The sequence below is a fragment of the Callospermophilus lateralis genome, chromosome 2 (genome assembly GCF_048772815.1).
Source record: "Callospermophilus lateralis isolate mCalLat2 chromosome 2, mCalLat2.hap1, whole genome shotgun sequence".
Taxonomy (NCBI): Eukaryota; Metazoa; Chordata; class Mammalia; order Rodentia; family Sciuridae; genus Callospermophilus; species Callospermophilus lateralis.
Genome location: NC_135306.1, coordinates 171,579,099 through 171,597,224, shown reverse-complemented (window position 1 = coordinate 171,597,224; position 18,126 = coordinate 171,579,099). Strand labels below are relative to the sequence as shown.

Here is an 18,126-nt window from a genome sequence, read left to right as displayed (position 1 = left end):
AGTTAATGACCTTTTTGGAGGCTTATCCAGGTGGACTTTACTCATCCATGTCCTTAAAAGTTAAACTTTTGATCCTATGATCAAGGAAAGATATGAAGAAAGATTATTTGACTCTCCTAAAAACTCTCAGGGAAATAAGCCATTTGAAGATGAACTTTATTTCAGATTGAAGCATTGATAGAGAAACAAGTAACATTTTAAAAATTTATGTTTTTAATTTTTTCAATCAGTGAGGACAATACTTTGCTGTTTATTGGTACAAAACAGCCCTGTCCAGGTATATGAGGGTATACATAAGTCTGTAATATCATTAGCTACAGTGAGTTTACTAGACAGCATAGCAATGTAGAATTTAGATATAGTTTAATTAAGAAAATGCTTTAAAATAACATGAAGTAATGAATATTCGTACAATTCACTCATCAAAATATAAATGTATGTCAGCTTGTGTGTGTGAGTTACACTAAGTCATGCTAAACACAGACGTATGCTTACGTGTGTGTGAAATCATAAACTATTCGCTAAGGGGGTGTCTTGAAGACTTCCAAAAGTACCCCAGATATTTGGTCAAAAATAAGAGATAAACTTTAAGGCAATCTTCCAAGTGAATGTAAACTTTTCTGACTTGGCCTTTCCAGTAAAGTATTACTGTTCTGAGTCCTCTGAACTTATTTATAGTGTCATTGAATATTTTTTAGTAGCACATTATCACACAAATTATTATTTTGTAAAAAATAGCTTAAAAATTCTGCAATTATAAAAATGTCTGGGGTGCTTTTACTCATAACATACAGCAGGCACTTTCTGTTGACTTATCTGCAAATCCTAAATAATTTCTCCTGAAAGTTTTATCTTGAGCATCTATAGTTAGAATTGTGTTCCTAATATTGTGTTCTAAATACTATGCTCATGTATTGACAAATAATAATTTGTCTATAACTCATCTAATTGAAATCTGAGTTTAGAATTTCTTTCAATAGGTCTTTTTCTACAGAAGCATTGAAAATAAATAGTGCTACTCTTTGAACATTTTGCATTATGATGACATTTTTTTTCTTTCTGTTACGCATTTTTCCAAAGTAGTTTTCAGAGCTTGTGAACTAAACTGACTACACTGGAGAAGTGGATATAGGCCATTCTGAGAGTCCCCTTGTCATAACCAATTAGTTTCATTTAATCTCCTTCTTAGCCTTATAGTTGGCAGAGACCACCAAGTAATTATCGGGATTCATGTCCTTAAGGGTTGGAGATTTACTCTGGATGGGGGATGTCTTGCCATCCACACGGGAGATCTGCAGCATTCGGCAGGGGTCATGTTTCAACAAATACCCTGCAAAAGTCTCCCATCCTCCTCCCACACGAACCATGACATGTTTGTTGTGCAGCATCTGTAATGAAAAAAAAAAAAAAGCAAAAGTGTTAAATTCCAAGAATTCTTACAGTATCTAGAATCAACTTTCAGTTCTAGTGGAATTAGTACTTCTGTTTGTCTTGCATTTCATGCCCCATTGTTTTTCTGCTTGTTGCACAGAGCCTGAGTTAGCATACAGTTTATGAAAGAAGCTTTGTGTTTTCCATGCCAGGGGCTCTTGGGTAAAGATCCCCGGCATCCAGCTTTGCCTAGGGGAACCAGCATCTATGTATACTTCTTTGATTTTCTGGCTACCCATAGTCCTTCATAGCTCTCCCCACTGCCTCTGGCTTCTGTCTATTTCCTCAAATTAGTGTTCCGTTCTTCCCACTGGGTTATTTCTTGCTCAACCAGAATTTGAAAGACCATGAAAATGTCTGCTCTTGAATGATAATGTGACCACACAAACACTTGATATAAAACAGAACTAAAAATGCATGCACAGAAATTGGATGATTCCCTAGTCATTGTTTGAGCCCTTCAAGGAAAGGTGTGTTTGAATAATTAAACATTTATGATTTTCTTTGGGATTTTCTTTCTTATCACTGCAGAATTCATCTTAAAAAGACAAAAACAAAAACAAAATACAACTTACCTCTAGACCTAGCTATAGATTTAAAATTGGACGAATAATGTGGTTTATTCTAATAAAAACGTGAGAGTCATGGAGACTTGGCATGGAAAACCAAAAAAAAAAAAAAAAAAAAAATTGACAGTGGTTTCTTCAAATATCAAAGTCTAACAAAAAATGTTTTGCAACTACCCTCCTACTGCAATATTATGGACACACAAGGCAGTGCAGCATCAGGAAGGGGAGGGTCATGGGATGTCAGGGTCATTGTGGAATATACATGGTCTCTGAGTTCCTTTCTCTGTCAGCTTGACACCTGAATGAGATGACTTGTGCTCATACCACTTTAATTTAGCTTTTGAGAAAGTGAATCAAGTCTTGGACAACCTTTCTCTATGTCTGGGTCTAAAAATTTTGCACGTGTTTAGGATTTTTATGAAATCTTATATGTCTGTCTATAGCCTCACTGTAAAAACCCTGGTTCATGTGGTTGACCTGTGGTTTTAAAAATTAAATATTATGCAAACAATTAAAGTATGATGTATAACAATAAAACATAAGAATTAAATTGAGTGAAATTCTATAGGTTATTCTCATGTATAGTTATTATAAGTTTAGATTAGAAAACATCTTCTAAATTGAATTCTTTAAATTTATTTTAGCCTGTAACTGCCCATTCAATAGAACGTCAAGAAGAATCCCTCAAATATAAAGTAGGTTATATAAATCAGGATTTAACTTGCAATACATTGCCTCTCCTGGCTAGCCTTTGTATCCTGTACTTGTTTTACAGATGAAGATGCTCAAGATCTTATCTTTTACATGATTTGCTTAGGATCCAGGTTTCCTTACTCTAATCGAGAGCTTCCCCAAGAGCAATTTCAACTAAAAAATATATAATCCATCAAGGCTTTTAAAACTTGATCAGTATATTCCCAAACCTACAAGTTTCTTTGTCTCTATTGCCTACTTCAAAACTTAGACACTGGGATAAAAATTGCAAAGACTATTTCAAAACAGCACTTTGACCCTTTCTCCCACTGTCCCAAAGAGCCGCTTTATCCATTACTGAATTTCTGCCACTTCCCAGCCCTGCTAATTGCATCCAAGATTTGCCTCTAAACATTCTCCATTCAATGCCTGTGGCAATATGCCCAATTGACTTGACTGTGAACAGACTCACAAACCAGAAAGATCCACCAGTCGGAACAGTTTTTAAATAATTAACTCTGGGAGTGACCCACATACTTTTCAACATGGAGTATACTGATCATTTAGGCACATATTGTGCTTGCATATTCTTCAGTGAATTTGCAGGACCCTGAAAAGTGAATCCCAGAGTCATATCGAATGTCAACAACATAGGAATTAAATTTCTGCCCACCTCCTCTTCCACATCCTTCCTATGGCAGTTGTAGTTTTCAGGCCAACATTCTTAACAGAATCACAGCTGAGGATTAGCAGAAAACACTCTTATAACATTTCTAAGTTCACTTTTCTTCCTTGGTAATTGGAGGGTAATGGACATAACTGTATTTCTGAGTGACTTCAGACTTCTTACATCTAACTTCATCCTGTGAAAGTGCTTTTAATGAGAACCACATTTCCAGGAAGCATACATTTCTCCCAGGCTCTAAAAGCTTTGATGATGGAATGACTGTGTGTGAGGGGGAAGTGAGGGAAAGGGTTGGTTGGTTTATTTACTCATTATGAAAAATCAGTGTTTCCTGTGATTGTCTCCTTTTGATTGTTTTATATGTAATCACTACAGAGGTATTTTTCTCCAAAGGTATAGACTGGCCATCCTCCCACTCCCAAACTTTGTTGACACAACGAACAAACAACATAATTTATACCTACCTTTAAAAAATTTTACCACAAAATTAGATTATTTCCTTTTAGAAAAAGATACAACTCCCTGTAAAACATTTTTATGTGGTCTACTTGCAATACTGCTTCATTCAAGACCTCAAGAATTGGGACATTGTTAATACTAAAATCAGATATCAGGTTTCTTCAGAAAATTTTCATTCGGTCTCAATATTATATTTCATTTTCACAAATTTTCAAAGACAGGTTTTTATTTTTCTCCTGGTCTTTCCTCTTAACTCTGAAGCTTGGGTCCTCACAAACCAACCAAAAAAAAACAAAAAAAGAATAGAATTACATACAGAAATTCATTAACACACCTTTCACTGAGTGCTTTTTTTTTTTTTTTTCTTTTTCTTTTTTTGGTACCAAGGAGCATTTAACCCCTGAGCCATACTCCCAGCCCTTTTTCAATTTTTTATTTTGAGACAGAGCCTCGATAAGTTGCTAAGGCTGGTTTTGAACTTGCTATCCTTGTCCCTCAGCCTCCAGAGCAGCAGCTGGGATTACAGGTGTGTGCCAACACACTCAGCTCTGAGTGCTCTTCTGATGAAGCATTTATCAAGGGCCTATGCCACTACAATCCATGCACACATATATTTATTCCTACTACTTAAAAACAAAATGGATTTTCTGTATTTTCAATATTGATTCAATATTGAAGAGGAGCAGTTACAGAATCCATTATCTTCCCTTATGCCTCATTTTGACTACTCCGGGAGTTGGAAGGAGTTCAGGTTGATATTGTTAATTTCCATAGTAAAATTTAGACACCTTAATCCTTGGAGAGATACATGACCCTGTATTTGGATATATGAGAAACCAAACTTGTCTGTCAGCTCTAAGACATTTTCACTCCAGGCTCAGTTGGACCTTGTTAATCAATAGCCTGTAATTTGCTAAGAAAGCCAGTTGTCAAAAAGCTTTAAGGACAGGATTAAGATAAAAAGGTCACAGAGATTTGATCACTGATTTATAGAGATTTAAATTGCATGCCCCTTTTTAGTATATGTTCAGTGTTTTAAAAAAAGATCCAATACCCACCCCATTTCCTACTGTTTAACCTAAAATCATGTGCATCTCTAAAAACAATATTACACTTTTTGCTACAGTGAGTTCCAGCAGAAGGGCTCCCTCAGCTGGTTTAAAATGGAGATTGTAGATTTGCTCCAAAAACTCAATCCATTTTAGGGATTAGTGACATTTTAGACCTGGTTCTCTTGTTTTGTTTTGTTTTGTTTGTTTTTTAATCCAGCTCCATTTCCTATTCTTTCTTTCTCAAACATTCTACCCATCCCCACTCTTGTTGGTTTACTGATAAATTCACCCAGATCAAGCATGTTTCTGCTTTCAGTCTTTCCTATGAGCTCATTTATCTGAATCTATATTTATTCTTTTCCTTGCCTTTCTCAGATCTCCCATCAAATTCAATTCCCTTCATAATGACACTCTCACTATTGGACCTTCTCCTTACATGCTAGCTTCTTGACAGTAAAATATGACCTTGGTACATTGACATCTAACTTCCTAATTACTGTATAAAACACAGTGCACATTGCCTTTGCCCCTTACTTCTTAATGATTGGATATAGGAAAAGAATCACCTACCTTCCAGATGCCTCAAATCTAATGCGTGGCCCTAATACTTACCTTTCTTGATTAATTTGTCAAGTAAAACATCTCATGACATTTCACAACATCTCCCTTGAAACTTTCTACTCCTTGTCTACCAATGACAAGACTCTTTGCTGTATAACAAATACAGATATCGGGTTTCTTTCTCCACCTCCTTTATAGGATACATTTATTTTACCTTTTCAGGTTTTGCTGTTACAAAAGCATTTGGAATGATTCTGTCCTTTCTTTACTGCTTTTTTCATTCTAACCACTCTTCATTTGCAACCTCACCTCTACCTTGACCTCCAAACTACAACCCCTGCCCTTGTCTCTACCTGAGCATCAGAGTATACAAGCACAGCAGGCTACTGTCCTTTACTAGGAAGCCCCCAGACCTTTCCTAATAGGGATGGTGGCACAAGTTTCTCCTATAGCTACACAGACACCAGACACCAAACATTCATTCATCCCTAAATGTTTTGCAAGGTCTTTATTCCTGTTGCTGATATTTCCTTCAATGTCTCGTCTTTTCCTTTGGCTACTATAAGGTTGTTTCTGACTCTAACATTATCCCTTCTGATCCATTTAGTAAACTGTCTCCAAAGAGATTTTTCTAAAATGCAAGCTTGACTTGACCATCTCCTGCCTAAACACCTTCAGGAGTTTCCTCTCTCCTGTAGGCAAAGATTCAAGTTTCTTTATCTGCATTTATTATTCTTCATGCCAAGCTTGTCTACCTTATATGTCTTCCTGTTTCCTGGGACCCATGAATTCTTTTAGTTCTATATTCCAGATAACACATTCCTTTTTTTCATGCTTTTTCATGCTAGCTCCAAATAATGAAATGTAATTTCTGCTCTGCTTTCCCCACTAACCAGGACTACCAACATTCCCCTGATTCAAATAACACCTTCCCCTAAAAAATCTCCCATGACCATCGCCTTCATCAGATAAGCAACTCTTTCTTTGCTGTGCTATTCATTTCATATAATTTCACTGTTATCATCATCTTACTACATTGCAATTACTGACTTATGTGTTCCTTTTTATAATGTGTGTGCTCTGTGAAAACCAAAACAACATATTTCTTATTTTTGGAATCTCACATGTATAAACTCAGGACAGGGTCAACACTGTCATCACATAACACAACCTTCCCGCTACACTTTCATTGTCTGTTCTTTGCCTGATCCATGGTGTTGTTGTCAGTATTACTCTAATTTCATAGTCAGGAAAACATCATCTTAGAAGTTAGGCTACTTGTGTAAGAGCACACAATGCAACCAGTGGGCAGAACTGGGACCAGAGTCCTTTTCTCTTAACTATACCTACTTATTCTGCAAAGCACCTATATTTGCATTCCCATACATTTGAAGTTACTTATCAGTGATAATTTAGCACAGACAGACTCTCATTAATATCAGAAATAGCAGTAAGTAGATCGAGCAGACTAACTGTGTTTATGTTAAGTGATTATTATAGAGTTATATCATAATAAACTCTAAATATTGAATTCAATTCTAGAAGGTTAACATTCCATGGCCCAGGTTTACCTCAGCAATAAACATGTGTCAAGTGTAGGTAACAGGATGGAGTGCCGTCACCCCCAGTCACCTGTTAGCATCATCAGGACCAGGCTTTGATGCTCTGTCAACATCTTATTGTCCTTTAAATTAATGCTTCATAATGTTGAAAAATTTTATATTCTTTATTCCAAAAAGTAGCCCCTCTTGATAGGAAGCATCCCATCAATGCCATGTCCACTGAGTATGTATTGAGCCTGTAATCTTTGGTCATTATTTGCTGCATTGCTTCTTAAGAAAAACAGGTTAGAGTTGCTATACATATCCTCCTTCAGTGAATGGTAAAAAGTGGTAGTTTTTGCTCATTAGCTCCTACTGGCCTTTACCATTTTCACAATCTGCTCATTCTTCACTGTGGCTCTGTCCTACCTGAAGGGAGAAGATCCATTAATGGTTTAGGGAATACTTGCAATGCTGAATGGAAAAACAGAAGACAGTAACAAAAACTCAATGTTTCTCCCAATGGCCTTCATGAAGTTCTATAACTGTGTCTGAGCTGTTGCAAACACTGCAAACATTTTTTCTTTTCACATCTCTGGGTGACACACATTCTTTGCCCCAAATCCATCATCAAAACACAAAGGTCGAATATTTTTGCTGATATGTGGACGCTAACCCACAGTAAGTTGGGGAGGAAAGAATAGAAGTTCAGTAGATTTGCTAAAGGGGAATGAAGGAAAGGGCAGGAGGATAGGAAGAGGAAAGACAGTGGAATGAATCTGACATAATTTTCCTATATATGTACATGCATAGAGCACAGTGAATCCAACCATCATGTACATTCCCAAGAATGGGGGCCTAATTAGAATAAGATATATTCCATATTTGCATAGTTCTATCAAAATGGATTCTACTGTCATATATAACTAAAAAGAATCATTAAAAAACAAACAAATAAGAAAAGAATTGCTGTACCTTAAAGATGTATTTTTGTTTTTAAATAATTTCTCTCAGGAATGGACAAAATACTTTCATTTTTATCAAGGTCAAAATAAAATGCTTAGGAAAGTCTTGCTTTCTTAGGAGGCCTCTTCCTGTATGGCAGATTAGGGCACCATCCATATTCCTTAGATGGTATACAGTGATGTAATAAGAGCACCGACTATGTGCCAGAAACAAAGAGGACAAAAGGAAACAAAGATCTACAGAGAAAAAGAGAATAAAAAACACTGAGGTCACTGGCAGTGCTCTGCCTTCACAGATGTCCAAACAGGCAAAGAGGGGACACACAGGTGTTCACCAAAGCCAGGCCAGAAATCTCATTTCCTTTATTCCCAGTGTAGAACATAGCTTTGCTACCAAAAGACCTATATCATTCCCAGAATTATTATTCTGAAAAATCAATCCATTATTTCAGAGTGGGTAAACCACTCATCTATTGACCCAGCCATGGTTTATGACATGTCAGATGAGTCACCATCTCTGTTCACTGAATTGTCAGACTACAGTGGGTGTCCCTAATGCCTGCTTTCTAGCACCACTTTTTAATCTGATTTTCCTAAATTTATCAGGTAACAGACAATCTCATAGCCAACTAAATGCTGTAGCTCATCCAGATATCTATTCTAAAGGGGAAAAAAATGGGTTGAAAGGAAATAAGTTAATTCTCACATGTAAACTTAGAACATAATGGAAACGTCCAAGGTTGTAAAAATGATCAATCAACAGCTTCCTGCAAATCCTTGGAGGTTACTGCTGTATCAAGGGGCCCAGTGCTCAGCTCTAACGACATGTGGTAACAAGATTTCAGAAGGGAGACATTTTTTCTTTCTAATTATGTAGCTTGGAGAGGCAGACTGGAATCACATTATGTGCAGGTATTTAGAGCCTAAGTGAGAAGTAGAATGTCTTCTTCTTGTTCTTAGAGACATTAATTAGTGTTTAGAAGCTGAAATATATCATCTCACTTTTCATTGAGAGGGAAAAGCCTATATATACATAGATCACAGAAAATTATAGGCTTTACTAAATGAAAGGAAAAGATCTCATGAGAGAGTTGAAAAAGTATTATGGATTCACTGGTAATGTACTTGCTTTAAGGTGACCCGTGCTTATGTATAGCTTAGCTGTATAACAAACAAGCAAAAACACCGACAACAGAAATAAACAACACCTAACAGAGCGTATCTTTTGTGTGAGCAGAATTTCCTATTTGAAAGCTTTATTTAATGAACCCCCCAGCAGAGATCTGCCTAAATGTGCATGTCTGTCCCAAACCATAATTCCTGTGAGAGGTTTTAAGTATCATCACCCTCTCAGGATAACACTTGACAAATCCATTTCATTCTGACACTAATCTTGTGCTGGTGGCTCTAAAAATCAAGAGTGGAGAGAATATCTGTTGCATGCTCTGATCACCAATGTTATGGAAACTTCCAAGGTCGTAAAAATGACCAGACCCCCTGGAAGCCTTTCAGCAGGATGCTCACAGACTCACACTGCACTAATCTAATCCACCCTCTAGGGCCACAATAAGTGATGTTTCTAGAAGGAGAATCTGGTTATACTGCCTTACTTAAAAACCTTAAAAACCTGCACATGGTTTCTCCATTGTCTACAGTGTTTCTCAGACATTTTCAGCCTCCCGGAGCACTATGATTGATTAAATTCTCACTGGAACAACAAACAAGCAGTGAGGCAAAGATTCTGGGATACTGGGAAAGCAGTGGTGGTAGAGAGGCAGAACCAATAGCCCCTGGGTAGGCAGAAATATATATAACTTGAACATTTTTCTAGCAATTCTAGAATCCCCTTTCTTATCTCTGTCAGCTACCCCCTTTGCCATAAGAATGATTAATCTGGCATACAATGAACTTTATAGTCCAGCTACCATTTTTACTTTAACACATTTTCCTTAAGCCCAATGTCAATTCACCACTGAGCTTTTTTTTTTATTTTTATCCTAAGCCTTTTTTATATTTTTATTTTGAGATAGGGTCTCACTAAGTGGCTTAGGGTCTCATTAAATTGCTGAGACAGGCATTGAATTAGCGATCTCCCTGCCTCAGCCTCCCAATTCACTGGGATTACATGTAGGGGCTCTGTGTTTGGGACTGGGGTCTCTGATACACTTCTTGTGACAATTCTGGTGACTAAGAAGTTTCTGGGCAAAGGCACAGAATGCCTGGCTGCTAAGAAGTTTCTGTGCAAAGACAAGGGATGCCTGGCTGCTGTAGCCATATCCTTCATGAGGAAGACCTGTGTTGCGTCAGTCTTATCAACTTAGACCTTCATCTCAGGCACATAGCTCCTGGGAATATAGGAACTCTCTTGTTAGAAAACCATAATATTTCATTGAAACTAAATCTGTTATAAATAGTAACTTTATACAATGGATTTTCTTAAGAGCTGCACAAAGCTCCTGACATTGCATATTGTAACTGTGAATGTAACTGCAAACTAAGTAACCTTACTGTTACTCTAAACAATAATTTACTAATACTAATGACCTAATGTAACCTATTGATATAAATAAAGCTTGGCAGCTTGGCCTCTCTGCCATTCTTCCATCTTTCTTTCATGCCTCTGCATCTTGTCTCTGAGTCTCCCTTATTATTTTTCCTTACAATTACAGGTATGCACCACCACATCTGGCTTTCCTTTACCACATTTTTTTTTTCTCTTACTATGTCAGAGTTACTATATCTGACTGTACAGGTTGTACAGTCAAAGTTTCAGATCTTCTGGGTCCTACTTGTCTTTGGGACTCAGAAACAATATCACTCTCCAATAACCTATCCCACAGATATTTCTGAACTCAGAATTACCACAAAGTTTCATGCCTTTCTACATGCAGATACTTGATGCACATTGACCGGTGAATTAAAGACAGTCACTTCTTTTGGTCATTCAATGAATATTTGTTGAGTGCCAGGCAATTTTAGTTCCTTGCTAATTTTATAACCTAGGGGTCCTTGCACAAGTATCAAGTCTGCAATGCTTATTGAATGCTTTTTAAATGAATGTCAAATGTGTAAATTCTTATTAAATGCACAAACAAGATTAATCCTTACTACATCGACATCCAATCTTCAATGCCTGTTTGCAATCTTTCTGTATTGTTAATGGGAAGAGAGAAGATAGGTAAAGAGCAGAAAGATCAGTAGAGGGAAGGGACCAGTGGGGAGAGAGGAGAAGAGGAAAAGGGGGAGTGTTGTGGACTGATATAGAGAAAATTATATTCCATGATTTTGTAACTATGTCAAAAATGATTCCAAATGCTATTTGTAACTATAAAGAACCAAAAAAGGTTAAAGGTTAAAGTTAAGTTGTAAATATTTTTTGCACAACATAATGTTTAAAGTAAACAATATGATATATACTTTAATTTTTTAAAAAGAGAGAAAAGATAGGGGAGGGTGAAACAATTTCTGTGCTAATTTAGAAAGAAGAGCTCTAAATAAATCACAATGTGAATGGCAATCCACATCAATATGTACTTGGAGAATTTCTTTGAGAGAAAAAGAGAACAAAGTGATATCGGGGACCACAGGGGATAGGGGAGATTTATATGGTGAATGAAGAGACAAAAAGACAGAAGAAAGTGAAGAAAGAATGAGAAATTTTTAAAAATCATAACAAAATGCAGAGTTAATCAAGTGCATTTTCTTCATGATCTTCCTTCACAAATCCTTTTTATAATAGGAATGCATTTTTTTCAGAAAAATGGGTTACAAGAGGAATAAATTGCTTAATTAAATTTTCACACCCCCTTTTCTGCCTCTTAGTGCTTAAATGTTGGGGGTCACTCAGCACAGCACTTGCTTTCCTTAAGCCTTTCCCCACTCAATGGACCACAGAGGCACATATTTCTGCCCAGTCTCTTTCCTGCTCTCCACTGCAATGAGGCAACCATATTCAACACTGGCTGCCTAGAGGAGACAACAGCCCACCTAAATTTAGCTCAGCTCAGCCCCTTGGGATATCATATGCTTCTAACACCTCCTCACCAGCTCCATTCACTGTGTGTTTTTACAAGCCATCATAACTTGAGCAAAAATATTGTTTTTAGAATGCAGTCATCTGCTCTCCAGAGGAAGAGTGTTAAATTAATTTATAGAACAACACACGCTGTCATTGCCTAATAATATTGTGAAATGGCAGATGCTCAAAATCAGGCAATGGGGAATTCAGCTATTTGCCTAAGGTACCTGACACATGGAGGAATGAGAGTGCAGGTGTTCATGGAGAGTTTCCATGTTGAAAGCTTGAAACCAGTATTTCCAGATAAGTGATAAGATCACCTGTTAACAAGGCAAACATTTGTAGGCTTCCTTGCCAGAGGTTCATTTCAACCTCTAGCTATGTGAGATTATAAATGGTTAATTAAGTCCAAACTTCTATAATTAGTACTTTATTGTTTACCTATATTTTTCATGTTTATTATCTCATTTTAACTTCCTAACAGTAAACAGTGCATTAGTTTACTATCCTCTTTTCTTCAATAAAACTTCAGAAAGATGAACAGCATGGCAGTAATGAGAACACTAGTTTAATCTTTAGAATACCTAGTGTTAGCTACCTCTAGCTTGCAATATAAATATAATATTTACTTTCTTTGTACCTCAGTTTTTTAAGAGATATGGCTGCAGTAATTCATTAATCCTAGATTTGTCAGGACAAAGATATGAATATGTGTAAACATGGAGCAACAATCCCTAGAACTCTCAATAGTAGCCTGATATTTTTATTCTGTTTATAAATAACAACATTGATGTGGTTCCGCTACTCCTGCTACTCCTGATTATGACAGAATTCTTATAGACTGGATCTCATTTAATCCTTAGAGCAACTCTGAGTGGTTTACATTATTGTCCACATTTGCATATGAGAAAACAGCACAGTGAGATTAATTGCCCAAAGTTACCTAAGCTAGAAAGCAGCAAAGTTTATATTTGACCCCAAGTCTCTCAGAATTCAAAGAAAATGCTCATTGCCGTGAACTGTACACCTTAAGGGGGCTTTGCCAAGGGTTTACAGTCTCCTAAATCTTATCTGGACTCTTTTCCTGGGCAATATCTCTTGATTTTAGGAAGACATCTTATGATGTCTCCACTGATCATATTGCCCAACTGTGATTGTACCCCAAGCCCAGAACAAAAACAGTGACTTAATGCATGATTGAAAGATTTGGCTTGAGTTTGAACCTCATTATTTCACTCATAGAAAACTGTTGAAAGTTAGGTGCACCCAGGAAGCTTTTCCTGGGCCCTACACTGCAAAATGGAACCATATAAAGGCATTGACAATCTGAAAAGTACTTCTTATTTCATCTTGTTTTGTAATCACAATTACTCAGTAGTTTGAAAACATAGCATTATTGCTTCCATTATCTAGATGGAGAACTGGACCCTCACAGAGGTGAAGTGGATGGCTCAAGGACTTCTACTTCTTCTGAGGCGCAGTTGTGTGATTCACTGTCTTAAATAGTAAATCAGACATTGGGAGGATGTCATTCCCAAGTGGACCTTTGAATGGTGAATTACTATAGTACCATAAAGAGTGAGTCAATTCCCCAGCCTGAATAGGGCCTTGAGTCAGAAATATTCTGACTATTGGATCTGGAGATTAAAACAGAAAGAAGAAAACAAAGGAAAAAGGCAGGTGTGTGTCGGGGGGGGGGGGCAGGTGGGAGGGCGATGGGGGGGATCCTGGCCTGGTCATCTCCCTCTGGGAGAGAAAGTTAACTTCTAAGACTCATTATGGAGACAAATGACTCCAGTATCTTCTTCCTGGAAGCAAACATGAGAAGCATACCAAACAGATGACATGTAATGGTGGACTGGCAGGAAGTTCCACTTGCAATTGCTTAGAAATATGTGTAGGAGCACTTAATGCCACCTCCTGTCAGTTCTCATCTGCTTGTTATGTAAGGTCTCCATTTTCTCAGCTCTGCACCAAATGAAATTAAGAAAGCTTAACTGCAATCTAATTACCTCTGTATGGCACAGTTTCAGAAGGAGAGACAAAAATCATAATAAATATTTTATAGGACAGTCAGCAAAGTGAAAGCAAAGGAGTAAAAATCATTGTGTAACTCATGGCAACAGCAGGAGCTGGTGCTGGAAGATAGAGCTGTCTTGAGGAAGGATGTGTAGCCCATCTATACTGGAGTGAAACAAAAATTCATCCACAGCAAAAATATAAAGTCTATTAAAGAAGGGGAACTGAGATTGAGGTGCAGGGACCATCCCCTCAAATAAGCAAGCAGAGTCATATTTTTTTGGTTCAATCTGAACTCTGTTGTCTCTTCTAATCCCTGCCCAAAATCCAACAGACCAGAACAAACAATGGAAGAGCCAAAGGTTCACATTTCATGGTGGTGATGCACAACAATGTTCTCCTGGGTCCTGAATGGTAACAACAGTATGTGACCCAGATATTCCCTCAAACTACTACTTTGCCACTGATTTCAATGTATTTTTAATGTATTGATAGATCAATGGAAATGAAAAATTAGATATTTCAACTCTTGACATTGACAAAATATTTAAGCATGAGTATCCTTCCTTCTAAAGCCCCACATGAAAGGCAGGGGATAAAATGCCATAAAGACACAGAACAAAGAAAAATTGAGAGGATGGATCAACACATTTTTTGGAAGCGAGAAAACAAATGAATTGTGATGGACTAGGGTTGAGAGAGGTGGAGCAAAAAGCCTAAAATGCAATTGTTTCAAAATAAACCAGCCAAATCATGCCTGGACACCTGAGAAAATTTAGATTTTAGAATCACCAGTTCCCTACATCAGACGAAGAAAGAAATGCAGCTAAAGAAAAGAAAAATAGGATGAAAATCAGCCTAAGGACTGTCTAGCCCCAGAATTGTTATGCCCATCTACTGATTTATTGTGCCATGACCTTCTCACTCTGCCAGTGACAGCATCATCACGGCAGGAGAATACGGTTTATATTTGCAAAACCTGAAAGAGATATTCCACACATGGGCTTAGGATGGAGAGATGGAGAGATGTAAGATAAATCAAATATAGCAAAATGTTCATTCCAGAACCCAGATGATATTTGTATGGGTATTAAATTTGTATGTTTGAAAAATTTTTCACAGTCGACTGTCAAGAGGAATAATACATCTAGAATCCCATCTGTTCTTACCATCTCCACTGCAACCTCCAGATTCCAAAGTTCCCTCATCTTACATGGATTATCATGATAACTTTCAAATTAGTCTTCAAATACTTGTTCCTCAGTATGTTCTTAACAAAGCAACCAGGAAATCTTGTTAAAAGAGATGTCACTTATTGCCGAAAGTCCATCCAAACCCTGCATGGTTCCCCATTTCACTGGGATTAAATTGCAGAGTCCCCTCAAAAGCCTATAGTACCTACATGGTCTAGAGTTTCGATAATTTTCTGATGTGTTTCCTACAACTGTGCTCTTCAAATGCTCTGAGATAGCCACATTGATATATAGTCCACAAAAGATTGTCATGCAAAAAATAGGGGATTCCACAGAAGAACAAGCTAAAGAAGATTCAGCATGACACTGTGACACTGACCCAGGGAGTGGAAGACATGTAGAGAGGCTAGAAATGAAACCAATGACTTAACCATGTTGTTTAAATGTGACATTATTATGATAGGTTTTACCATACTCTAAGGAGATCTGGTAAAGTCTTCTTAGAATAACTTAGGACATACTTCCGACAACAAAATTAGACATTATTAATTTCCAGGAAAAGAAAAATTGTTTCAAAATGGCAAAGTAATCATGGTAATCAATCAAAGTAATCAATATATCCTGCAATATCTTTTTTATTATAAAGTAAATATTGAACAGTGAATTGACCAACACTGTGGCAAGGGTGATGATCTCCAGTAGAGAGGAAGACAGGAAGTGTGCATGTGAGGTGGGTGAGGGAGAGCCAGGATGGTAAGTCATCTTCTTTCTGCTCCTGATACTCTGAGTTTATGACTATACCATAGAAAATGTCTAAAACTGAAAAACTAAGGTAGACAGACTTATATAGTATAGAAATTTAGATAAATACATGAAAGACACTATAACAGCAGAACCCAGATGCCTCTGGAAACAATTCAGTGGAAAGATTTTGGAAGAGGTAGGAAAAAGTAGAACAGGTTTGTTGTCTTTTGTGGTAAGTCTTATAGCACCATTTTATTAAATACATATATATATATATATATATATATATTTATAAAAATTAAAATACCTACCTTTTCTTCCTAAGGAAACAACAACAACAACAACAAAAAAAATACCAGAAAATTAGAATTTAAGAAAACTTCAACTTAGGAAAAAAATTTTTACTGAGAAAATTGCTTCATTACTATGAAAACGTTATTCTTCTTTTATAGAGTAGCTGGCAGGCTCTCAGACACTTCAATTTATAAAAATGTAATTTTACCTGAAAGCACTATCAAATCAATGATGATATCCTCCTCTTTAACTCACTTGAGGAGCAGCAGCTAATGGAGTAGTATTCAGAGCTAACGCACAACATAGCCACTTAATCTCAAATTAACATTTCAAGAATACTTTATACTTACAAAATTTTTACAAAGTTTCTTTTCAAAAAATTATTTTCTCATTATTTCTTTCAATTTTTACTATCACTGAACAAAACTATCATAATATCCTCAGAAAAGTCCCTAATACAAACTTGACAATTCATAGTTTAGATATCTATATTGATTTTTCTTGTTTTATCCTCCCCTTTTTGATAAGACATATTTGACTAGGAATAACTATGCACTTCAGTATTTCTCTTCCAGAAACCTTTCCGAGATCACGACTTCTTGCTCTTCCCTATCTCTCCACACTTTCCAGAGCTTGACCACAGCATTCCTTGCATCCTAACTGGCTCCACACACCTAACATGAAATGTTTTCTTCTTCCTATAAACTCTGTTTTTAGTCAGTTTTTACCCCAGAAAAACAGTAACTGGTGAATTTGTTAAAATATTTAATTATTAGTTTTCATGCTAGCTATTTATCTTATTTATTTATTTGTACCAAGGATTAAGCCCAGGGGTATTTAACCACTGAGCAACATCCCCAACCCTTTTTATTTACTTATCTTTGTATCTTGCGACAAGGTCTCAATTGCTTATAGCCTCACTAAATTGCTGAGGCTAGCCTCAAACTTGCAATCCTTCTGCTTCAGCCTCTTGAGCCACTGGGTTTCCAGGCATGCACACTGCAACTAGCTCATGCTATTTAAAAAATTCACCAGAGCACAGAAGAAAATTATAAACCAGTCTCATTTATCTATGTATATTAAATCACTTTTGTCTATGTGATTTTTTTAATCTTTTGTTTTCATTCTCTGCACAGCTATAATATTTGCTACATCTTTTAAATAGTGTGACATATTTTGAATTCAAGCCTGTCAAATCTCACGGTTCATTTTCCAATATGAACAAGTGAAGCTGGGAACTCACTCCAAATTGCTCAGTCTTCTTAAAGATGGATTAAATTCCAAAAGAATTAAAGAATCCATCACTGACCGGACCACCCACTCTTGCTTCAGGGCTGGTCACATGCTGACTTATAAAGGAGTCTGCTGTCCCATGGACCACTCAGAGGTCCCCTCAGGGAGGATAAAACAGGAACTGTTCATGCAAGCCACTGATGCTCTAGGATATTTTCACAAGAAATTGTTTGCTGAAACTCCCCATTTACAGACATAAACTCCCAAAGCTCCCCTATTTACTTTCTTTGCTCTTAAATTTACTTTTGCCTTCAAAAATTCTAGTAACTTTTCCTTTCATAGTTCATGCTAAACTTTTTTACCAGTTTACCTTCTATTTCTGTATCTCCATTATTTTATATGTCCATGCTGTTATGTCTAAATTTTCCCCATGATTTTCTTAATTCTTTTGTGTGTGTACAGGTATGTATGAACATATTTTATACACACAGGTAGCCAGACAAATATAAATTTATCCCATCTGTTAGAAATACATATACATTCATTTCCCACTCCCTACTACTGTTAGAGAGGTTTCAACTACTGTTAGAGAGATTTTGTTATTGTCTATTTAGAGCCTGGCCGGCACACTGAAACTACTTTCTCTTTGTTTACTCCACCTCTTTCAAA

The 18,126-nt window shown here is 36.7% G+C and overlaps 1 protein-coding gene across 2 annotated transcripts in view; it reads right to left on the bottom strand.

Moving 5' to 3' along the window:
* Positions 1 to 1,138: 1,138 nt before the first annotated feature.
* Positions 1,139 to 18,126, bottom strand: part of Gas2 (growth arrest specific 2) — a 114,151-nt gene continuing 97,163 nt past the window's right edge. For both annotated transcript variants that reach the window (XM_076846990.2, XM_076846991.2), the window contains one exon: positions 1,139 to 1,388. In XM_076846990.2, the coding sequence (XP_076703105.1) occupies positions 1,170 to 1,388 (219 nt within the window). In that variant the 3' untranslated portion in view covers positions 1,139 to 1,169. The remainder of the gene's footprint in view (positions 1,389 to 18,126) is intronic.